Raw genomic sequence first — 21,583 nt, 5'->3', positions numbered from 1 at the left:
TAGATATAATTGGGCATTGTCTGCATAACAATGAAAGTTTGAGAGTGTTTCCTAATAATAATCCCCAGAGGAAGCATATATAAGGTGAATGGAATTAGGAGGATTAATTGTTGACATTAACAAACTGAAAACAATCTGATAAATAGGACTTAAACCAGTTTATGAGGTTCCTTTAATGTGAATCAGTCTCCACCCAGTCTCTGAAAATGATCCAAGCATTTTGAGGGAGATCATTTCAGTGTAGGTGTCTGTATGTGTGCATCATCAGAGCGCTGCTTTACTTCTCTCAGTGAAATCTATTAATGGGACATTTAAGTCACAGCATTTCAGAAGAACTTGTGTGGGTGTGTTGCTATTCCTGAGACAATCATTGTGAAATCACAATGAAGCAACTTCCATTGCAGCATTTTACTTCCTTCTTTTACTTCCTTCTCTGAAACTCCACACACCAAGCAGGCAGGGTTCCAACAATAGACTGTATATAAGAAGCGGACGTAGTCATCGTGATGTCACCCATTGGTTTGTGGATTGCCGTTTAAAAGCCTTGAGTTCGGCAATTTCGTCGTTGCCATGTTGTTTTTTGCAACCAATGACGGAAGTCACCATATTTGTAATGCGGAGGAGTGACGTAGAGACGCCGTATACAGGTCTGGTGAGGGCACCGACCTGTCAATCACACTAAGGCGGCCCTAAAGCATCCCCTGCTTTATGGTCTGTTTGACTCTAAATGGACCATAATGTACTAAATGAACATCATGCTGTATTGAAGAAGACTTGAAACTAGAGATTGAGACCATAAACTCATGTTTACAATGTTTACTGAGGTAATAAATCAAGAGAGAAGTAGAGTCATTTTCTCATAGACTTCTATACAACCAGAGGAGTCGCCCCCTGGTGGACACTAGAGAGAATGCAGGTTTTAAGACATGAAGCATCGGCTTCACTCCGTGGAACCGCAGGTTGCCGCCTGGTTCAAACCCAGAACCCTGTTGCTCTGAGGCGACAGTGCTAACCACAACATCGACGTGTCATTGTTGAGCATACTTCAAGAGGAAAGACATTGGAGTAAAACACTGCAGAGTATTGGAGTAAAATGCTTTTATTGTTGTGATTTGACCCAGTGTCTTCAGAGTAATGCCATCTGTGTATAATCTGAATGCAGTTATTTATGACAGCAGTCCCACAGTGTCTGGATCGCTTAGAAGATGAGATGAAACCAAACAGCAGCTTCACAGATAAATGAAACATTTACATTTTTGAACACATCTAGTGCAACAATCTGCACCAATGTAAGTATCTCTACTCCAGGTTTGTGTCGGTATACATAGAGAATTACAGGACAAGGCTCGCGATATTCTCCATTTTCTTACTGTGAACAAATGAACAGTGAATTGATCCGGCGAACAAGACATATCGTCTTCCTCTCTGCCATAGAGCTCCATTGTCAAAACACATCAGTCAGCCAGCTGTTTCAGGACATGTCTGAGCCTTTGTTTATTCATATATGTGTGACCTGTTATTTTACTTCATGACTTACAACCCCAGTAGACGACTATGGGCTTCAGGATGAGTCCCACACATGTGGTACCCAAGTCAGAAAGTATAGAGAGAGACAGACTAGAGACAAACAGACCAACACAAGCATCACAAGCCTTCTCCTTCAACAAAGAGTCACAGTATAGCTGAATGGAAAATGCACAAATGAGGTGTTCTGTCTTAGATTTCAGTTTGACCTCTTCCATCAAGTTGGTTTGTCTCAGATAACTGTTACAAGTGTCCCCTCATTGAAAACCATGAAGACATGCTGCCACTGAGAACATGATTCATATATGAAACAGCCTCGAGCCTGAAGATGTGTCTCATGGACACAGTGAGGCAGGAGAGGAGACAGCATTGTCTATCAGCAGCAGTCATAGGATCACACAACACAATACCCTCTCATGATTTCACTTGTAAAACATATTAACTAAGTCACACGTTAATAACCCTTTCATAATGAATCAACAACTAACTCATATGACCGTATGATAAAACTGAAGTGCTCTATAAAAGTTCCTGTTATAAAACCTGGAGAAAGACAAAGAAATGTACGGATCTTAAGATAATGAAAATGTATCAGACAACCCTGAAGTGCACTCGTCACATAGTTACATCAGGCTCGACAGATAAATAGAGAAACAGAAGCTGTAACAGCGGTTTGGAGAAGCAGGCGACCACGTTGAAGGTACAATAAAAAAAGTAAAAAAATAAGCAAAGCACTTCTCTGCTGATGTCATCAAGTCAACACTTGACTAATATTCTCCATCATAACAATAACATTTCATTGCCTGGTACCATTATTTAATACCGATTCTCTGAGGATTCATTCTGAAATGTTGCAAACTTCTGATGACGGGAACAATATCGCTTCAGCAGAATGTGTCGAGCCTGTTTTTGGAATGTGCAACAGCTGAAGTTGTTTTCGTGTCATTTAACGGTTTTCAGCATAAATAAATAAAGTCAGCTGACATGCAGCTGGTTGGGGTGAAGATGATAGATGAGGTGCTGCCATGCATTGAAAAATAAAAGGCAAAATATAAAAGTTTGGTTGTCTGTGAGTTATTTTTGCATTTTTTAAAAGGGATGAATATAAAAAATATAAATCATTTAGCAAAAAGAATTGAGTTAGCCTCTTGTGTTTTACTTTAAGCTTCAGAACATCTGTTGTGTCAGTTAAACAACTTGAAATAGACTAATTACACATTTTATATCTATTTTGAAACTATAAAGTTGGCAACTTTTATTCAACCGAACTAAAACAAAAGTATACTTTCAGTTATAAACGGTTAAAGAAAGCTTCATGGGACAGAAATACATCAGACAGATTGAATTAATAAGCATCCTGATCTCTGCTGTGCTTGTCCCGCTCGGCTTTCTGTTACTTCTGAAGAGAACCCACAAGATGGCGCTGTCCCTCCCTCCGTCAGCTGTGACCTACAGAGTGTAATAAGCATTAAGAACTCATCTGAAATCATGCCTTTGAGTATAAAAGTTGAAGTTGTGCGTGTATTTTCTAACTGTGCGCTGAACTGTTCATATTCAGTTTGGTTCGTTGTGGTTTGTGCAGTGAGGACATTTTACAAGCCAGCCACATCAAAACATCTGTTTCACTACTGCAGATGGTTATTTCTGTCACGTCATAATCGTCTTCATAGTGTTGTGTCAGGTCAGCTTCATAAGCAGCTTTAACTGTCCTCTTGTGCTGGTGAGTTAACGGAAGGAAAAGCTCATCGATGCACCGCAGGAACCTAAAAGACAAATACGATCCTTCCAAACATTTGACTCTTCTGCGTCACCTCCAGCTTCTTATGGATCCCAGCGAGTAAAGAGCGACATTCATATGTAAACCGGTGTCACAAAGAAAAGCTGCAAATAAAAACCTCCGCGGGTTTGGACTTACTATCCCATTAATGACGGAGTCAGCACGTTATCATGGAGACTAACACAAAGCAATGGTTTGTAGCTGCTTCTGATACGCATGCAGCATGACAGAGAAATAAAGATGATTTATGTCGACTGTCGACCAAAGCAGACTTCAGATGGTTTCACTGGTTCCACATAACTACTGTCGTACGTAAAGAAGAAATCAAATGAAGCGATATCAACATGAAAGTCAAATTCAAGTGAACTCAGGAGACGTTGGTTCTGTGCGGTGTGCAAACACAATGGCTCTGTGGTTTGTTCTCCAGGACGGCTGGAGACTCCAAACATGTCACCTGGAGTACTTTCTCTCAACTCCAGCCAACCTCGTGATGGTGATGGAAGAACTGGAGGCTTGTTTTTCTTTGAACAGTGCAGCGGAGCTCCTTCTGCATGACATTGCCTGCGTACTTCTGTTGTATGTAATCCACAACTACCTCTCCGTAATGAAAGACAAGGTTCTGTAGATTGGAGGGAACACTTTGCAAGTGTTTGGGAGAAGGAGGGACCCGGATCCCACTGCGGGCTCTGATGGAGAACGTCGACCCCTCCGCGCCGCGTTGCTCACCTGCCTGCCTGACTCCACTGCAGGTTGTGTCTGTGCTTCATACGACCGGGCGGCAGGGAGCTCGGCAAAATAAATAAATAATAAAGTGTGCTTTTTAGATACTTCACGTAGGGTTCGGTGCCGACGAGTATCCCGGGGCAGCGGGGAGACCTTCTTCGGTGGATCCGGTGAATCGGCGGGGTCACAGCGAGGTTTCACGGGAGAAGCTGATCGAGGGCTCCAGTTTGACGCCGTTGGTTTTCTTCTCTGAGGGTCCGTCCCCGGGACACTCAATAGGAAGCTACAGGAGACAGAAAGACAGAGAGACGTTTCAGATGGCCACCAGCAAGACAAGTCCACGAACATTTGTTTCAGTCTGGAAGAGCGTGGGGTGAGTTCCAGACATGTGGACGCAGTAGCACTCACTGTGATGAGGCCAACAGGACACTGAAGAATTAAATACGAACTTGATTTGACAAACTTTACCTCCGTTTCTCAAACTAGTGATGTTTTCCATCACGATCGGAGGCTATGAGAGATAATACAAGTGTCACACTTCCTCATTGGGTTCACTTCTCAGACCCGGAGGTTGCCGCTTGCTGGGCTGAGAGCCAGAGGACACATTCCTAACTCCACACCTGATAAGCCGGACACTGTTCTGTTCGGGGACTATGAAACCAAACGTGAGCAAAGCCTGACAATCTACACGTAGCACACAAAGCACACAAAGCCGTTGCCAGTTCTCTTCTCCACACAGCCAAGTGATATGAACACCAGTGATCCACGCTGGGTCTTTTGATATTCTGTGAAGGAAAACTGGCTCAAAAGACTTTCACCTTCTACTGGAGAAACTGAGCAACTGTATTCATGTCAGTCCCCAAGGAATCAACGGCTGCCGTCTGTCTCACCAATGGCATAAGGTTTATTGACAATTTAAATATCTTGAACTGTAAAGATCACTTTAAACCTGATGAATAATAAGATAATAAATAAGAAGAGCCTTTATCTGTGATCGCTGGTGTTTTGAACTTGACTGTGTGATCTCTCAGGGGAAGCCAAAGCTTCAGCTGTAAACCTCTGAGCGAGGGATGAAGAGGAAGGAGAGGATGTGTTTGATGAAAGAGTCCAGAAACAGAAACAGATTTAATGGTCTGGGTGTCTGAAGGGCGCTTCGCAGGGCACCTTCAGACACCATGAGAGAGAATCAGTCGGTAGCGAGCAGAGAGTCAAGTATTTTATAGCTTTGTTCATATGCCAGAACAGAAACACATCAAGACACTTAATGTCCACACTGAAGAGGGACTCTGTCCAGGGAGAGCAGAGGACGGTTCAAGAATCTGTCACGTCATAAGGTCACGCCATGGGACGCCAGTGAGGGGAGAGACACTGAACAAAGAGACGCTCAGACTCAGTGCTGTCCTCTCTAAAGGGCACACCGGCGGGATGCAGATGAAAGACGGGAAGAGAAAATGATAGAAATGAATAAAGAAAAATCTAAACCAAACATAAATCAAAGGGCCACTGATGCACCATGGGTATGTGTGGTTCATTGTTCATGCTAAATTCCATGTTTCTTATGATTTATTTCGCAAAGCAGAACAGGCAAGCTAACGAAAGAACAAATGAATCCTATCGCTGCCTCTCCTGCCCCGGTGCATGCTGGTCCTGAACCTATACTCATATATATAACCGCAGGAGCCCAGTGTTTCATAAACAAACACACAAACCAAAAACTAAGTATAATAAACAAAAAGTATCATGTTACGCAGTGAAGGTTTAATCATAATAATAAAGCTTATTTATAGAACATATATTAAAACGAGCAGCAAAGTGTTCCACAAGGCAGACGTGAAGAGAATAAAGGATAGAACACAATGCCAGATACACATAAATATATATCTACAAACAAAGATAAATAAATACGGACGTGGTCTGAAAACTACAAGTAGCCTACAGATTGGATCTAACAGGAAGTAACTGTTTCTGTGACTTCCTGCTAAGTCTGGTCTGGTGCTCCGACTCAAACTCTTCCAGGACGAAAGTTTCCACAATCTATCTCCAGTTATGAAAATGTGACATCAAAAAACAGACACTTTCATTTCCTGAATGTTTCTCTCCAGATGTTACACTCAACTTGTGCAAAGAAAGTGATCTGCGGTCTGTGTGTGTGTGTGTGTGTGTGTGTGTGTGTTTTAGTGTACTCACTGCTTTCATGTGGTTGTTGTCCGCCTCCATGTTCATATTGTGTCTTTTCAGGTCTGACTTAATTAAAGCTGAAACATAAAACAAGGAAATATCACATCTCTGATATCTGGCTTGACATGCACAAAAGAACACATACACGCACACACACACACACACACACACACACACACACAGCCTACCAGTGAGCAGTATTCCCAAGAAGATCCAGACGCAGAGGAAGATATTTCCGAACAGCGGCTTGTAGTCTGTGGTCAGTTTACCCTGAATCAGAGTGAAAATGATCCCAAACATCTGCACGCACACACACACACACACACACACACACACACACACACACACACACACACACACACACACACACACACACACACACACACACACACACACACACACACACACACACACACACACACACACACACACACACACACACACACACACACACACACAGTTAATGGATGTGAGAGCTCTACATGTAGCACCTTCAGGACACCTTTGAGAAACTCGGTGGTACCTGAGCAAAAGCATTGAGGAGTCCTGACGACGTCCCCTCAGACTCTGGGTAGGTGATCTCCACTCCGAACTCAAAGCCCAGCGGCAGGTAACCCGTCATGAAGAACCTGAAACACAGACGTTTCACCTTAAATACAGTCATGTGCACAACAATACAAAGGAGCAGACGGTGTTGTTCAGACTTTTATCCCGGTAACAACAAAAAAACAAACTAAAATGTGATTCTGACAAATCGGATCCAAACCACATCTGGAGGTGGTTTGAAATGTGCACACGATGTAGGTGTAAACACAGCTGCTTCTTCGTACAGCGGGTGTGTTTACACCTGCAACAGTATGAGCGACAGAGACAGCGACAGCGCTGACACCCTGTTTCTTCATTGTGCAGCCTCGAGGCTACAGAGACGACCGACAGCACACCATCCGTCTTCGCAGCTCTTCCACCGAACTGAACCTTTACTCTTCTGTTTCTTGTTTCACTCCCTTTTAGATTATTGTTGTGTTTTTACATGTATGTTTTTATATTGTCAGAGTAGCAGACGGGTCCTTGAGCATGCAGCTATAAGAGGGCACCCAAATAAATGATCCAGAACGCAAACGATCGCATGATCTTCATGGCAGAGATAAAAGTGGAAACATCTGGATGAATGTGAGTGAAAGGAGGCTGCGTTCAACAACAGTAAAACTATATGAAAACCTCCGAATACAAACTCTCACACAACTCCTGCAGCATAATCCAAGTCTCACTCGTACGCTCACTACTAAATCAACCTCTGCATAGACGTTTTAGAGAAGATGCACGTGTGTGGGAAGTAGTGAGCATACCACTGGGTATATGAGGCTTTGCTCCGTTTTTTGATTCCTTGACCCTGCTTTCAGGGTCAAACTGGGGTATTACAACACTGTGCAGCCTGGAGACATGAAGCATCTATTAAACGTGTGAGTGTATACATTCAGTGACTGGGATCCAGTCGTACCCCAGAGCTCCAGCTGTGAAGAAGACCAGGATGATGTTGTTGAGGTTCAGAGTGAAGGTGAAGACCAGCATGCCCAGAAAGGACAGGACGTACACGAGCAGAGTCGTCATCCTGTGAAGCACAAACATGACAGCGTTATAGAACTACTTTGATTGACAGTATTTGAGATGAACTGGAACGCCGACTTTGAGCCAGTCAGGAGTCTTCAAGTGTCCAAATGCTTTCTGCCAAGTAATGAGCCACTAACTCTTTTTCCTGACTATTCACAAGAAAAAAAAAATACGTTACATAGTTTACAATGTAACGTACACACACACACACACACACACACACACACACACACACACAGACAGCAGATCACTTTCTTTGCACAAGTTGAGTTTACACGTTTACAAAAATGATGTATAACACTGCTTTAAACCTGCATTCTCTCTAGTGTCCACCAGGGGGCGACTCCTCTGGTTGTATAGAAGTCTATGAGAAAATGACTCTACTTCTCTCTTGATTTATTACCTCAGTAAACATTGTAAACATGAGTTTATGGTCTCAATCTCTAGTTTCAGGTCTTCTTAGTAATAACAAAGCAGGGTATGCTTTAGGGCGGGGCTTCATGGTGATTGACAGGTCTCTACCACGGTTGTCCCTGTTTTCGTCTTACAACTTTAACCTTTTTACGGTGTGACTTCAACAAATGAAAGTTAATTGTAACATTTTTAGTAGCCTAAAAATGTCTCCTTATCTTCTCGTGTCGCTTCTGGATGCAAAAAAAACAAAGATGACGGCGGCCAAAATGCTGAATTTAAAGGCTTCAAAAAGCGTACGCCACAAAGCAATGAGTGGCGTCACAGTGACTGCGTCCATTTGTTATAGTCTATGGTATCACGTAATATCTTGTAAATTCCGTGAGACGTTAGCCTAACATGAACGGGTGGGGAAGGCGTGTGTGCATGTGTTGCCTACTTGTACGTCTTCGTGCGGTCCAGCCACACGCCACAGATGATGGAGCCGACCATTCCAGCGACGACCAGAGTCAAACCGATTCTCCCAGCGTTCAACTCCTGGTGCTGAGGACAGCAGAGGAGATAAGATACGTCGATGACGCATCAGTGGGAACAAACCGCCGACTAAAAAGATTCTCGTGCAACTTTAAACTCGTACAGGTGGACTATAAGCCGGTCACAAGTTCTGTAAGTGTGTGTATATGAGATGGAGGGTAGGGGTCAGGGATTTACAGTGCTTCTGGTGGGAGAGGGCTGTTAAGTCATCTGAGAAAGTTTTATAAGTTCATGCAAGGGTGAACATCTCTAAGTGTGTGTGTGTGTGTGTAACAGGGATAATGTGTAAGAAAAGCAGAAACTGACCGTCAGTCAGTGTGTGTGAGAGAGAGAGGGTGTGAGTGTCGTTTTGCTGTGTGTGTGTGTGTGTGTGTGTGTGTGTGTGTGTCGAGGTGGGCAGCAGGCATGCATGAAAACAGCTGATGAACTCAGACAATGAGCTCATGTCTCATCAAAGCCATCAACGTGTCTTTGTTCTTCTCTCTCCATCCACCATCCAGTTTCTGTTTAACGTTCATGTTAAACATAAAAGGGAACCCCGGAACAGAATGACATGAAACAGCTAAATGGTGGGAAAGTTGTTGTACTGATTAAGAAAAGATCGGCAGCTTCTGACACAGATAGTTTACTTTATTATCTTGTTTTAAGTTTGTTTGCTTTGTATCTGCACTCTTGCTCTTTCAGATGTGGCGGCCTCTGTGTGTTGTTGCTGTGTTGCTGGTTCCTGTTAACCTCTGCAGACCACAAATATCTGGACCAAATCTCCCTGTAATCCCTCTCATGTTCCAGATATTCACTCCGGACCAAAGTGACCGACAGTCACCACCACTAGACGATCCTACAGCGGCTAAAAAAACCAACATGAAGAGTTTTGAAGCCGTTTAAAAACTCTGGAATAGGATTAGAAGTGGAGCTTACATCAAGATTGTTGACGCCATAAAGATGTCTTAGTCGACTGACACTCGTACGTTTTTGTCGACTAATCGATTAGCTGATTTAATCGACAGATCTGTAAAACTTTCTCCAAAAAGAATCTCACGAAAGCACTGCTTTAGTCCTCCCTTAAAACCCAGATGAGACAGACCGGAGTCCGGTTGTGAAAAGATTAAAGCGTTTGTTTTTCCTAAAGCTGTTTGAGTATTTTTGTTTATTCTACCTCATAGCAGGCCATGATCATCTGGTTGAGGAGTGTTGAGACTGAGTAGAAGGAACCGGTCATCATACCTGCAAGCAAACACAAACAAAGAGTCTATAAGTTTGTAGTTTAACTTGTTAAATCAAACTCTAAATGCAAAAACAGCCACAGGCTTCACTGGGCTTTTCTAACGCGGTCACATGCATTAAGATAATTAAAGAGAGCACATTTATTTGCATACAACTATCTCTGTGTCTACTTGTCCTGACTGGCTGCGAGCGTCTGCATTCCTGAGTCATTACGCCTACAGGTCAAATGAGTACACGACGTTAAATACGGCCTCGCCCTTTCCTTTAAAGTCGGCCTGTGGGATGCGTGACGGATCCTTTATACACACGGTGAGTTGTGAAGAAGCGACGTGAGCCGCGAGAGCCTTATGAAGTGGCCCCCAACGAATGTCCCCCCACACACACTCACCGTAGCTGACGAGCAGGAGCACGAATGCTTTATTCTTCATCAGGTTCACGATGGACTGTTTGTAGGAGTAATCGGCGGTGGGGGAGTCTGGCAGGACGGCCTGGGCGTGACTGGGAGGGAGGAGGGGGCGGTCCTTAAACACTGTAGGACACACAAGAGACGGCTTGGGTTAGCTTGCTGGGCCTCCGAAGCTGCGTTTCCACCAGGAAGCTCCTGGTGATGTTAGCCTGGAGTTCAGTGTCGGTTGAGTGTTTCATGGTTAATCATTTGTGCTTTAACGCCCATATGGAAGAAGAGAAAGTACAATAAATAATCACTTGGCTTGGTTCAGTGGAAAAGCAGGTTGCATTACTCTCTAGGCTGCTTTATTACAAATAGAATCATTACTGAAACCCCTGGAATACTTTATTGTAACCTATGCGTTCATTACCAAGTGTTTTCATCTCAGAAGGTAATACGACATGTTTTAATAAGAAGTTAACCATTCATATCTCATCAACTAACGGGTTTATGAATAAACTGTTTACATTCTTTATAGATCTACCTCTTACTAGCTCTCTCAAAGTGCAGCAGATTGATGCCTTTCACTCTAACATGTGAGCTAAAAGATGTTCAAATCCAAAGTTGATGAGTAATCGTGGTAAAGTTACTAAAAATACATTTAATTTAGTGTCTACTTCGTGGGTCACTGTGGACAAAAGTGGTCTCTCAGAAAACCTCTAATTTAACTGCAGCAGGGTCTGAAAGTCTGCTCCGCTCAGTCCTGGTTCTGGTCTCTGCTGGAGGATCTGAGTCTGTCCACGGTGGACCAGTCTCTGCTGGAGGATCTGGGTCTGTCCACGGTGGACCGGTCTCTGCTGGAGGATCTGGGTCTGTCCACGGTGGACAGGTCTCTGCAGTTTCTGGTGAACCTGCATGATTTCATCTGATTTCGATGACGAGCATTAAGAATAACTCTATAGAAACAGACCATCTTCTCTCTGATGGTCTCTTTACTGATGGAGGTCTGACAGAGGATCAGGACTTAGCTGAGACTGGTTCAGAACCAGTTAAAAGATCCTCACAGTAATTTTAAATAACTGTGATCTCAATAATAAACAACAAAGTTAAAGGAGCGGCTTCCCTTCATCACTAGTTACACTGGCTCTGTATTACTGATGATCTGTAAGGTCTATTTCACCCACTAACTCCATAACACAATGCAGTGTTGATGTACATAAAACCATAACACTTCACCACAGGTCTTTCCTTAACCTAAACCTAATCCTATTCTACTCTTAATCCCTAACTCAAGTCTTAATCCTGAACCGGTCGCCCACAGATTTAAGGAGCGGCAAAATGTCTCCCCTTTTGAAAAGTTTCAGGAATATCCTCCATCCTTGTGAGGACATCTGGGTCCTCACAAGTGCAGGAACAAGCACACAAACACACACCTCTGTTGTGCAGCTGTTCCTGTGGTCACCTCACGGGACTTCAAGGCCACTGAACCACTAATCTGCAGCAACTGGAGCAGATAGCGCCACATAGGCAACGTATGCAAGGCCGCTGTGTGTGTGTGTGTGTGTGTGTGTGTGTGTGTGTGTGTGTGTGTACCTATAACAGTGAGGAGGAAGAGGGCGGTGGAGACAGTGGCGGTGCCGTAGAACATGATGCTGATGTTGTGACCCGTGAGTTCGTCGTCGTCGGGCGTGTTGGGAACCAAAACTGGAGGCAACAGGAAGCCTATGGCTGTTCCTAACTAAGGGGCGAGAGACACAGAGAAAGAGAGACAGAGAGACACAGAGAGAGAGAGACACAGAGAGACAGAGAGAGAGAGACACAGAGAGACAGAGAGAGAGAGACACAGAGAGAGAGAGAGACACACAGAGCAACAGAGAGAGAGAGACACAGAGAGACAGAGAGAGAGAGACACAGAGAGAGAGAGACACACAGAGCAACAGAGAGAGAGAGACACAGAGAGAGAGAGACAGAGAGAGAGAGAGACAGAGACAGAGAGACACAGAGAGAGAGAGAGACAGAGAGAGAGAGACAGAGAGAGAGAGACACAGAGAGAGAGAGAGACAGAGAGAGAGAGAGAGAGAGACAGACAGAGAAAGAGAGACAGAGAGAGAGAGAGAGAGAGAGACTAATGTTACAATTGTTTGCACAGTGTTTTATCACAATTAAATTGAAGGTTTGGTGATAACATTCTGGTATAATGCTCAATTGTTTCATTCTGTTATATTGTGTTTAACACAGAAAGTGTATTTTATATCATTATTTACTCCATTTTCTTCTCTTCCACAGGCTCCATCTAACGGAATAATATTCATTATATAAATGCACTAAACATCACTTTTATGTTGCAGCTAAAGATGTCATAATCTATAATAATACATCATAACGTATTAGTTTGTTGATTTATACTTTGTATTATTCTGCTGTATAAATCAATGTAGAAGTATTAAGTAACATAAAATGGAAATATTCAAGTACCTCAAAATTGCACCTCAGTACTGAGTAAATGCACTTCACTCTCTGCTCTCTCTCTCCCTCCCACTCAATTCTTCCATGGCTCTATCTATTCCACTCGTTTTACCTTTAACACATTGTAAATTATAGCCCTATAAATAATCTGTGCCATGCGCGCGCACACACTGACCTGGTTCCCCAGCACGGCCGCGGCGCACGCGGTGGAAACCTCCCGCGGCCCGAACCACACCGAGGCGACGCGGGACGGGAGGCCGAGGATGAACACCTGCGCCACGGCGCAGACGACCTGCGCAGTGACGGTGACTCCGAACAGCCCGGGACTCACGCTGGCGCATTTCAGCCACGCGCCGGCGCAATTGAGGCCGGCGCCCAGCAGGGCCGTGAGCCGCAGACCCTTCCGGTCCAGCAGCCAGGTGGCCGGGAAGATGAGCGGCACGTAGGCGAGCATGTAGACGATGGAGAGCCAGTCCACCTTGCCGTTGGTCACCCCGTAGTAGCGCGTGAACACGTTGGCGATGATGCTGTACTGGATCCACTGGAAGGCGTTCACCAAAGAGTACAGGCTGAAAACGGCCAGCACGGCGAACCGGCGCCGGTACAGCTTCGTCTCGAGCTTCTCCTTCGCCTCTCCTCCTCCTGCGTTGGGCAGCATTGCCTCTCTCTCATCCGGCTGCAGCTCCTTCTCTCGCTCGGGGTCCGTCTCTCCGGCCCCGCCCGTCGGCGCCGCTCCATACGTCGGATCCGCCGCTCCCTCCGGCTCAGGAGTCTTCCTGCTGACCGCGATGTCGTCAAGTTCGCCGGTGTCTGCGCGCAGATGCTCCTGCACGAGCTCACCGGCGACCATGATGCCCGTTTTGACGCTTTCTGTTATTCCCTCCCCCTCCCGCTGCTGACAAGACGCAAGCCAGGAAGCGATGAAAAACTACCTATACGATGTTAGAGAACATAATAACACGGAAACACTCAGACTGGATACATTTTAAAACAAACTGCTTCCACGCGGATATAAAACATCCGGCAATTCTCTCTCTCTCACGTACTGCGCGTCTCGTGCGTCTCTCCCTCTGTGAAGTGGTTCCTCTATCTTTTGTTCATCCGACGCTGTCGCGCGAGCTTCTGATGAGCCAATAGTAGAGCAGCAAGAGCTGGCGGTATGTTGTACTGCTGCCTGGGGTTTGATATATTATATATTTATATTTATAAGAGAAGCATCGGTGACCACGTGGAGGCTGACATGCGACGATGCAACAGCTTGTTACACCGCACATGTTACAAGAGGTAAACATTATTAATAATTCAGTTTAATACAATATGTCCTTGTTTAGTCACGATAATGTTATTGCACTGTCTGCAATTCTACAAAAATAAGAATTCTAAATGCATTATTATTAAATACGTGTTTAAGAAAACTCTCATTACATTATGAAACATTTTAAAGAAAATGTCACCATTCATTGTTTTATGACTAAACAATCACATTAAATATGTTTCATCTCAGTTTAAGCTCATGATCATCGTTTATTGTTATAGATGGTGAAATATGAATGTAAAACAATAAAAGAGAGACCATGAAACCTCCACAGTTGATTACTCACAATAAGGCAAATGTTTTTTGTGTTACACGTTTTCTGAAATTGTATGTTTTAATATGCAAATGAGGCATTATCTAATATAGATTTAGTAGAAATCTATCGAGGCAAATAGACAAAGTAGTAGAATAAACATCTAAATGTGTATTTTTAATGTTTTCTTTCCACTAGTCTGAACATGCAGAAACAAAATAGACAAAGATCTGAAATTGACCAGCAAGCATGAAATGCCTGCAGTGTCTCATCTTGAATAATTAACAAAACAAATCCATTAAAATAAATGACAAATGTAAACCCCTGTGTTCCTTGTGACAGTGCTGCTTGGTCCTTACTCACAGTTAGTCTGACCATGTGCTCAGGCCGTTATCTGCTCTAATCCTAATCATCCTTTGACCCAGTGGGACTCCACTGCAGCAGGTACAAGTCTAATCCCACATGGAACTCACATTTATTGGATATTAATATTTGTGAAATAAACCCCAAATGGTATGTTAGGCCCTGACCTAATGCAACATTAAAGATGTCATGCTGGGAAACAGCATTTCAGTGGCCTGTCATGATGTCACAGTGTCCTGAGTACACTTCCACATCACAGCAGCGGAGACGTGAAATCATTGAATGGCAGACACTGGTCAGTAAGGAGTTATTATTCAGGTTGTAATAAAAACAAGCGGAGGCTATAATATATATAATATACATATATATTTTTGCAGTTGAAACCCCTTTGCTGTATCTATCTCAGGAGGATCACATAACCTCTGAGTGAGGGACCTCTCACTCTGTCTCTGTTTCAAAGTCCCACGAGGGCGAAGAAAAAATACAATTTACTCTCAGTAGATAGTTTGATGAATCCTGTCATTTAAGAAACATATTAATGAGACACGAGTTGGCTATAAGGAGATATATTGTGTGTAAGAAATATCACATGGCATATGAGACTCTGAGTCATGACATGTATCTGCTGTTATTGTGGGGTTGTGTCTGTATTATGCAAAGAAACAGAAGAGGTTTGAGAGCAAAACCCAATGCTATTCAAGTTTTGGATTTGCAAACAAAACTTATTTTACATAAAAAAATTTGAATTGCAGTGTTGATAGATTTACTCTTAAACCGTCTGTTTGATTGAATAACCAAGACACAAAAACTAACTCTTGAACTTTTTCAGTGACTTTAAAAAGAGCAAAACGATGAGAAAGTAAAAGTTTAGAGAATCTCAAAAGTTCCAACTGTTGAACAAACAAAGGCAGAACCTCTGCGTGTGTTTGAAACTCTCTACAGTCCCTCTTCCGTGGGATGAACGTGAAAGATCTTTGGAACGCGCTGCTGCTTCTTCTTCTTCGGGTTCCCCGTTGCCATTGAAACGGCATCCTACACAAAAACAAACAGAACGGACCACACGTTGGATGAGTTACAGCAGAAACAAAAGACAACACAAACACTCACAAGATGTCTGGAGCTGAGCAGCGGACTCTCCTGGAGCGCAACATGACGAGGGAGACGTGGTGCCGGGTGGAGGTGAACCCCCAGCGGTACCGGGAGAGGGCCGAGAGGAGACACTACCGGAGTCACCTGCGCACCAGCCCGGACCTCCTCGCCGCTCTGACCGGCGGATCGCAGCGCGCGTCGGCCCGCATCGAGTGGCCGACCGCCTCCAAGCTTGCGGAGAGAAAGCACTTCGAAGAGAGCAGTAAGACGTTACTGAAATACTCCCAATGTCTTCACGGCTATTATATCTGCACGTGCACGACTCCATTCATTTCTAATTGATTAAGGGAGTGTCACATTTCACGACAGAATGTAAAGCCATGCTGTGGTATCTTTAGAGAAGGGATAAGAAAAACAGAAATTGGTTTATTTATTTATTCATTCATTCATTAGGTAGCTTGGTTGTGTTATACATTTATCCTCTTGAGCGGACACTGAGAATTAAGTTTAAAAACAGTTATTGATGATAATTCAAAAATCCAATTTGCTAATTTATACTTTGGAAATCATCCATCAGCAATGCAGGGTACACATGATTTATATATATATATATAAAATACATATAAACCATATGAATCATGTACGAATGTTATACAAACTATTTGAAGCCTGTGTGTGATGCCTCAGTTCTTCTCCTCCAGATCGATCACAGCTGTTGTGGACGGCTACAAACACACACAGGACCTGAAGAACCTTTAATGATCGATGGATACATCATAATAAAATATCCATTCAGAAGAGATACAGGAGTATTACAAGTGTTCATCTTTGCCTTGTTTGTAGTTGTTTCCACCTCTAAAAAATCAAATAGATGGACCGGTCTCTGCTGGAGGATCTGGGTCTGTCCACGGTGGACCGGTCTCCGCTGGAGGATCTGGGTCTGTCCACGGTGGACCGGTCTCCGCTGGAGGATCTGGGTCTGTCCACGGTGGACCGGTCTCTGCTGGAGGATCTGGGTCTGTCCACGGTGGACCGGTCTCTGCAGTTTCTGGTGAACCTGCATGAGTTCATCTGGTTTCACCAGAATCCGACCCGGTGGCTCCGATGACGAGCATTAAGAATAACTCTATAGAAACAGACCATCTTCTCTCTGATGGTCTCTTTACTGATGGAGATCTGCCATCAGGACTAAACAGAGACTGGTTCATATAGAGGATCAGGACTAAACTGAGACTGGTTCATAGAGGATCAGGACTAGACTGAGGAGGCGCCACCCTCAGGCCCTTTCAGAAACGCGTGTCCTGCATGCTAGCGTTTGAGCTTGGGGAAAAGTCTGTGTGCGTTTTGTGCGGAGACGAGCCGAACAGTTTGTGGCGACACGCCTTTGACGTCGGCGATGTACCGGCAGCACAGAACGATGTCACGGGGCTCGTTCCTCACCTGGGAGACAGAAAGAGATTATAAAAAACAAACATCTGCAGAGGAGATGCAGCTGTGTTGAAGTGTCCGCGATGAGATTTTAAACAGTTGAAACTCACATGCTTGTCGAGTCCCAGCGCAGGAGAGTCGGTCTCAAGACAGATGTGTTCCAGCGGGATCTGCTTGATCAGTTTGTCTCTCTGTATGGTATTAGTATGTCATCCTCAATGTGATGGACAGATTCATTAGCTCTTCTTCTATCTTATTCTAACATAAAACATTGTGTATATCAATAACATAACACTGTGGGGACAACACAATACATTCTTATTACTATATATTAAAGGTAAAATATCCTGTACTGCTGCAACTACTAATACTATTTACTACTAGTACAACTACCTCTACTAGTATCAGCAGTACTAGCATGAGTAATACGCCTCCAATGAGAGCTCTGCTAGTTCCTGTCTCCATCCCAGTTGTAAAAACTATCATTGTAACTAAGATTAGAACTTATGATAAATCATGTTGTCTCCTACTATCGCTTAAAATGTGTATTTTATAAATTGGGTGGGTTGTTTTTACCCAGAATGCATCATCTGCACATTTTTATACGCCTGCAGATGAGCCAAAGTCCAGCTTAGGTTTTATGGATTTAACAAGCGATGCAGACGAAGACGTTCCCGATGAGACCAAAGACCTTTTAGATGATGATGTTTGCACTTATTTCAGGGTCCCCACTCTCTTCTAGAGGACTGTGATGGTCTCGCTGGTATGTCAGACGGGGGATCAGACCATAAACTAATATATTCCTCCCTGTGGAAGTCGGATGTAAAAGATGTGAAGTCTCCGGCTCTAACTCATCTATGAAACAACCTCTTACATTGTGAGAAATCGCTGCAATTTGATCTCAGTATAATGCAAACGCACCTGCAGATTTAAGCAAAACAAGCAAGCAAGCACGTCAACTGAGTCAAACATGCTAACCAAAATAATGCTATTTATTTTTGTTCTTCTGTCTTCTTTAAAAAAGGTATCAAAGCCATGTGACGTGTGAAGTCCCGCCCACCTGTTGGTTCCTGCAGACGGCAGGTGGGAAGGAGAAGAGGTAACCGGCCTTCACACCTTCCAGAGCGGCCGACGGCTTCCCCGCAAAGTTATGAAGCAGAGCTCGACTGATACCTGACGGAAAAACCAGAGAATGGTTACGTTCAAATGTCTTAGTTAGTACGTCCGACGTGACGAACAGGAGCGGGACACGCACCGTGTTCTCTCATGGTCTGTATGGTGACCTTAGCGGCGGATCGTGAGTGGACGTTCCTGTGCAGAAAACAGGAAGCAAGAGTTCGAATTTATTGTGTTATTATATTATATTATATTATATATATATATATATTATATATTATATTATATTACAATCAGCATGAAAACAAGTTCGCTGAGTGTCGGCACCACTTTTTCTAACCACGTGCTTTTATGCTAATTTGAGTGAAATCAGCCTCTTTGGCTCAGCAGCAGCACAACCAATAACATAAAGGTGAAAACATGTTATTCTTCTCTACTCACACAGGCAGGTCCAGCTCTTTGGCGACGTGCAGCTGTTTAATGAAGACACACATCTGGTCGTCTCTGTCCTGCTGAGTGGGAGCACACCACGGCGTGAAGTCCAAACCGACCTGGAGGCAAAACAGCAGATACTCACACAGAGAGCCTCGTGGGAACTCTTCCTGTTATATTACAGTGACGAGGTGCTCAAATGTTTACCCATTAGATGTATGAGCAAAAGTACAACATGTACCTCTGAGATGTAGTGGAGGAGAAGTAGAAAGTGGCAGAAAATAGAAATACTCTACTTAAGTACAGTACTTGTTACATTCACACTTGAGTCACAGCTTAACCCAGAGTCCCCGTACACCAGACAGTCACGGATAACCGGCTCCATGCTGAAGGACGACTCCCACCCTTTGCACGGGGAGTTTCAGCTCCTTCCTTCTCGACGGAGGTGTATAGTCCCACGGTGTAGAACAAAGCGGTATAAACACAGCTTTGTCCCAGCAGCCATCACTCAGGTGAACAGATTATAGATTATTATAGATTATAGAAACGCTGCACAGACGCTATAGAAGCAACGTTTGTGTACTTATTTATTTTATTTAGTGATTTACTGATTTGTAGCCTTGTGTACTTTTATCATGTTTGTCTTGTTGTCTGCGTTGATTGTAATGTGTGATGATGGATGCCTCGCCTTCTGTTGCAAACCAAGTCTACCTACGGGTACAAATAAAAGGAACCTGAACCTGAACCTGAACGGTCCACTGCTTCTCACAGCAGCTACAGGGGGGGGGGGGGGGGGGGGGGGATCTCGCTGTGCTTCCAACCCGATCCATAAAAATAACATTTGTTGAGACAGGAGTCAGCGTGGGACTGTTGACTTGAGCCATGTGGTGCCTGAAATCTGCTCTGACAAACACACACATTCCTCAACAGGCAGCTACAGAATAGAGGGTGTGTGTGTGTGTGTGTGTGTGTGTGTCTACCTCTCCAATAGCGACGAGGCGTTCTCTGTGTTTGTAGAACTGCGGCAGAGCAGCTTCCAGATCCTGAGGAACAGACATCTCTGTTGTTATGTGAATTAATCCAACAGCAGCTACTCAACCACTAACACACGCTGTCATGTGTGGAAAGTGCACCACAGAAAATAGGAGAACAGATAAAGAAAGAGAGTAAAGCTATTTGTGAGTCTTAAAGAAACGTTGGGGAGCTACTCCCTATTTCTACATCCTGAAAGCCGGAGGTTTACGATTTTGTATTTTGTACTTATAATAATAGCTTAATAGGAAAAATAAATACACATCTTCATCTCCTCCAGAGGCCTCCGTCTCTCCTCCTGCGTTCCGCCACAGAGCAGCACCGGATACAGTTACTCTCAGAATGAATCAAGTCAAACAATCAAAGGACGGGTGAGGCGCAGACTGTTGAGCTACCTGAGGCTTCACGCTGCGCTGCTCGGGGCCCTCGCCTCCCTGCAGCGGATGGAGGCCGAAACACGGAGCCACCAGATGTGGATAACTGTGAGAGGAGGATTCAACTGTGACAGCCTGAACAATAAACACCGTGTGATCCAGCTGAGAGCATCTCGCTCTGCACTCACTGTCGCTGCAGTTTGGAGGTTCTGGCACTTCACTTGAATTTTAGTGAGACGATACACTTTGACTACAATGATCTGACGAGTGCAGTTACCCTGAAAATAATAGTTCATGTGCAAATTAAATGAGAACAGGAAATGACCGAGCAGAATATGAGGTCGTTAGACCACACAGAAGAATGATTGTGTGCATTACATCTAAATATCTTTAATTTGTTCATTTAATTTCATAATATGCCAGTACATTCTTAATTAGATCATCGTTAGCTCCATTTCTTTTTTTCATGCAGTCCTTCCTTTCTCCATGAAGCACACTTTATAATATACGTTTATGAGAACGTATTACGTAACACTGAAGACATACACACCGTCCCTGCAGCTGGAGAACTCTGTCAAACTCTCCGACTCCTTCTGTAACGGCAACCAGAGTCTTAACCCCGGCCTACACACACACACACACACACACACACACACACACACACACACACACACACACACACACACACACACACACACACACACACAGTATATATAAAGACAGACATGCATGTCTCTTTTCAAATTGTCCTTCAGATAAGGCTTTGTGTTCACCATGTTACTATCATGATGTGTGTGCGTGTGTGTGTGTGTGTGCTGACCTCAGTGGTCCTCTGGATCACATCATCCAGATCCTAGAAAGACAAACAGAAGTTTGCACAGCGGAAGGACACAGAAATTATACAAACAAAATCTAACTATTCAACAAAGACTGTAGTTACAGCTGTAACAGACTGTGTGGACAGTGAGTGTACGCTAACATGTTGTTGTGTACAAACAGCTTTTATGATTCAAAGTAGCTATTTACAACGTCAGTACACGCTTTAGTTACTTATAATTAGTCTACGACGGATGTAATGAGGGCCATATACTGTTAAAAACAACGCTACTTGTTTAGGTTATTTAGTTAACTTACCTCTTCGAACTCACGGGCTGATATATGACAGTGACAGTCAACGAAGCCATACTCCATTGATGAAATCTAAATAACGAGTCCAAACTATGCTGAAAAACTGCGACATTTATCCATTTTTACATTCGAAGGCTAGCTAACAGCCGGCGGAACGCTGCTGCGATGCTAGAAGTGTTGTTCCGGGGACACATTAACAGTCGGACCAGGAAGTTACACA

The 21,583-nt window shown here is 43.9% G+C and overlaps 2 protein-coding genes across 4 annotated transcripts; both read right to left on the bottom strand.

Annotated features, from left to right (window-relative positions):
- Positions 1–1,094: 1,094 nt before the first annotated feature.
- On the bottom strand, positions 1,095–14,000 carry flvcr1 (FLVCR choline and heme transporter 1). The gene is made up of 10 exons (XM_076083761.1): positions 13,009–14,000; positions 11,961–12,105; positions 10,368–10,508; positions 9,912–9,979; positions 8,661–8,764; positions 7,701–7,811; positions 6,726–6,831; positions 6,391–6,502; positions 6,212–6,279; positions 1,095–4,307 (listed from the first exon to the last, which is right to left on the bottom strand). The coding sequence occupies exons 1-10, from the start codon at positions 13,681–13,683 to the stop codon at positions 4,209–4,211; spliced, it is 1,629 nt and encodes a 542-aa protein (XP_075939876.1). The 5' UTR covers positions 13,684–14,000; the 3' UTR covers positions 1,095–4,208.
- A 337-nt stretch (positions 14,001–14,337) lies between these two features.
- Positions 14,338–21,544, bottom strand: tatdn3 (TatD DNase domain containing 3). 3 transcript variants are annotated; one of them, XM_076083762.1, is made up of 10 exons: positions 21,370–21,544; positions 21,056–21,088; positions 20,786–20,859; positions 20,257–20,341; positions 19,810–19,872; positions 18,839–18,948; positions 18,537–18,592; positions 18,342–18,454; positions 17,392–17,472; positions 16,283–17,293 (listed from the first exon to the last, which is right to left on the bottom strand). In XM_076083762.1, the coding sequence occupies exons 1-10, from the start codon at positions 21,424–21,426 to the stop codon at positions 17,162–17,164; spliced, it is 804 nt and encodes a 267-aa protein (XP_075939877.1). In that variant the 5' UTR covers positions 21,427–21,544; the 3' UTR covers positions 16,283–17,161. The 3 variants fall into 3 exon arrangements, 2 of the variants coding, with proteins under 2 accessions (XP_075939878.1, XP_075939877.1); XR_012951532.1 differs by having other exon boundaries at positions 17,226–17,293; positions 17,392–17,539; XM_076083763.1 differs by lacking the exons at positions 16,283–17,293; positions 17,392–17,472 and adding an exon at positions 14,338–15,796.
- Between the last annotated feature and the right edge of the window lie 39 nt (positions 21,545–21,583).

The sequence above is a fragment of the Anarhichas minor genome, unplaced genomic scaffold (assembly GCF_050575085.1).
Source record: "Anarhichas minor isolate MPS153535 unplaced genomic scaffold, ASM5057508v1 ptg000136l, whole genome shotgun sequence".
Classification (NCBI taxonomy): domain Eukaryota; kingdom Metazoa; phylum Chordata; class Actinopteri; order Perciformes; family Anarhichadidae; genus Anarhichas; species Anarhichas minor.
Note: the sequence above shows the minus strand (reverse complement) of the source record. Positions and strands in the feature narration are given on the sequence as shown.

What these genes read in the sequence shown, in the direction of transcription:
- flvcr1 (XM_076083761.1), bottom strand. Translation starts at nt 13,683, where the DNA reads ATGGTCGCCGGTGAGCTCGTGCAGGAGCATCTGCGCGCAGACACCGGC. An exon ending in CGGCCGTGCTGGGGAACCAG is followed by an intron (nt 12,106 to 13,008) that starts GTCAGTGTGTGC and finishes CTCGCCCCTTAG; the next exon opens with TTAGGAACAGCCATAGGCTT. An exon ending in CTTCCTCCTCACTGTTATAG is followed by an intron (nt 10,509 to 11,960) that starts GTACACACACAC and finishes TGTGTCCTACAG; the next exon opens with TGTTTAAGGACCGCCCCCTC.
- tatdn3 (XM_076083762.1), bottom strand. Translation starts at nt 21,426, where the DNA reads ATGGAGTATGGCTTCGTTGACTGTCACTGTCATATATCAGCCCGTGAG. An exon ending in AGCGCAGCGTGAAGCCTCAG is followed by an intron (nt 19,873 to 20,256) that starts GTAGCTCAACAG and finishes TCTGTTCCTCAG; the next exon opens with GATCTGGAAGCTGCTCTGCC. An exon ending in CCGTCTGCAGGAACCAACAG is followed by an intron (nt 17,473 to 18,341) that starts GTGGGCGGGACT and finishes AATACCATACAG; the next exon opens with AGAGACAAACTGATCAAGCA.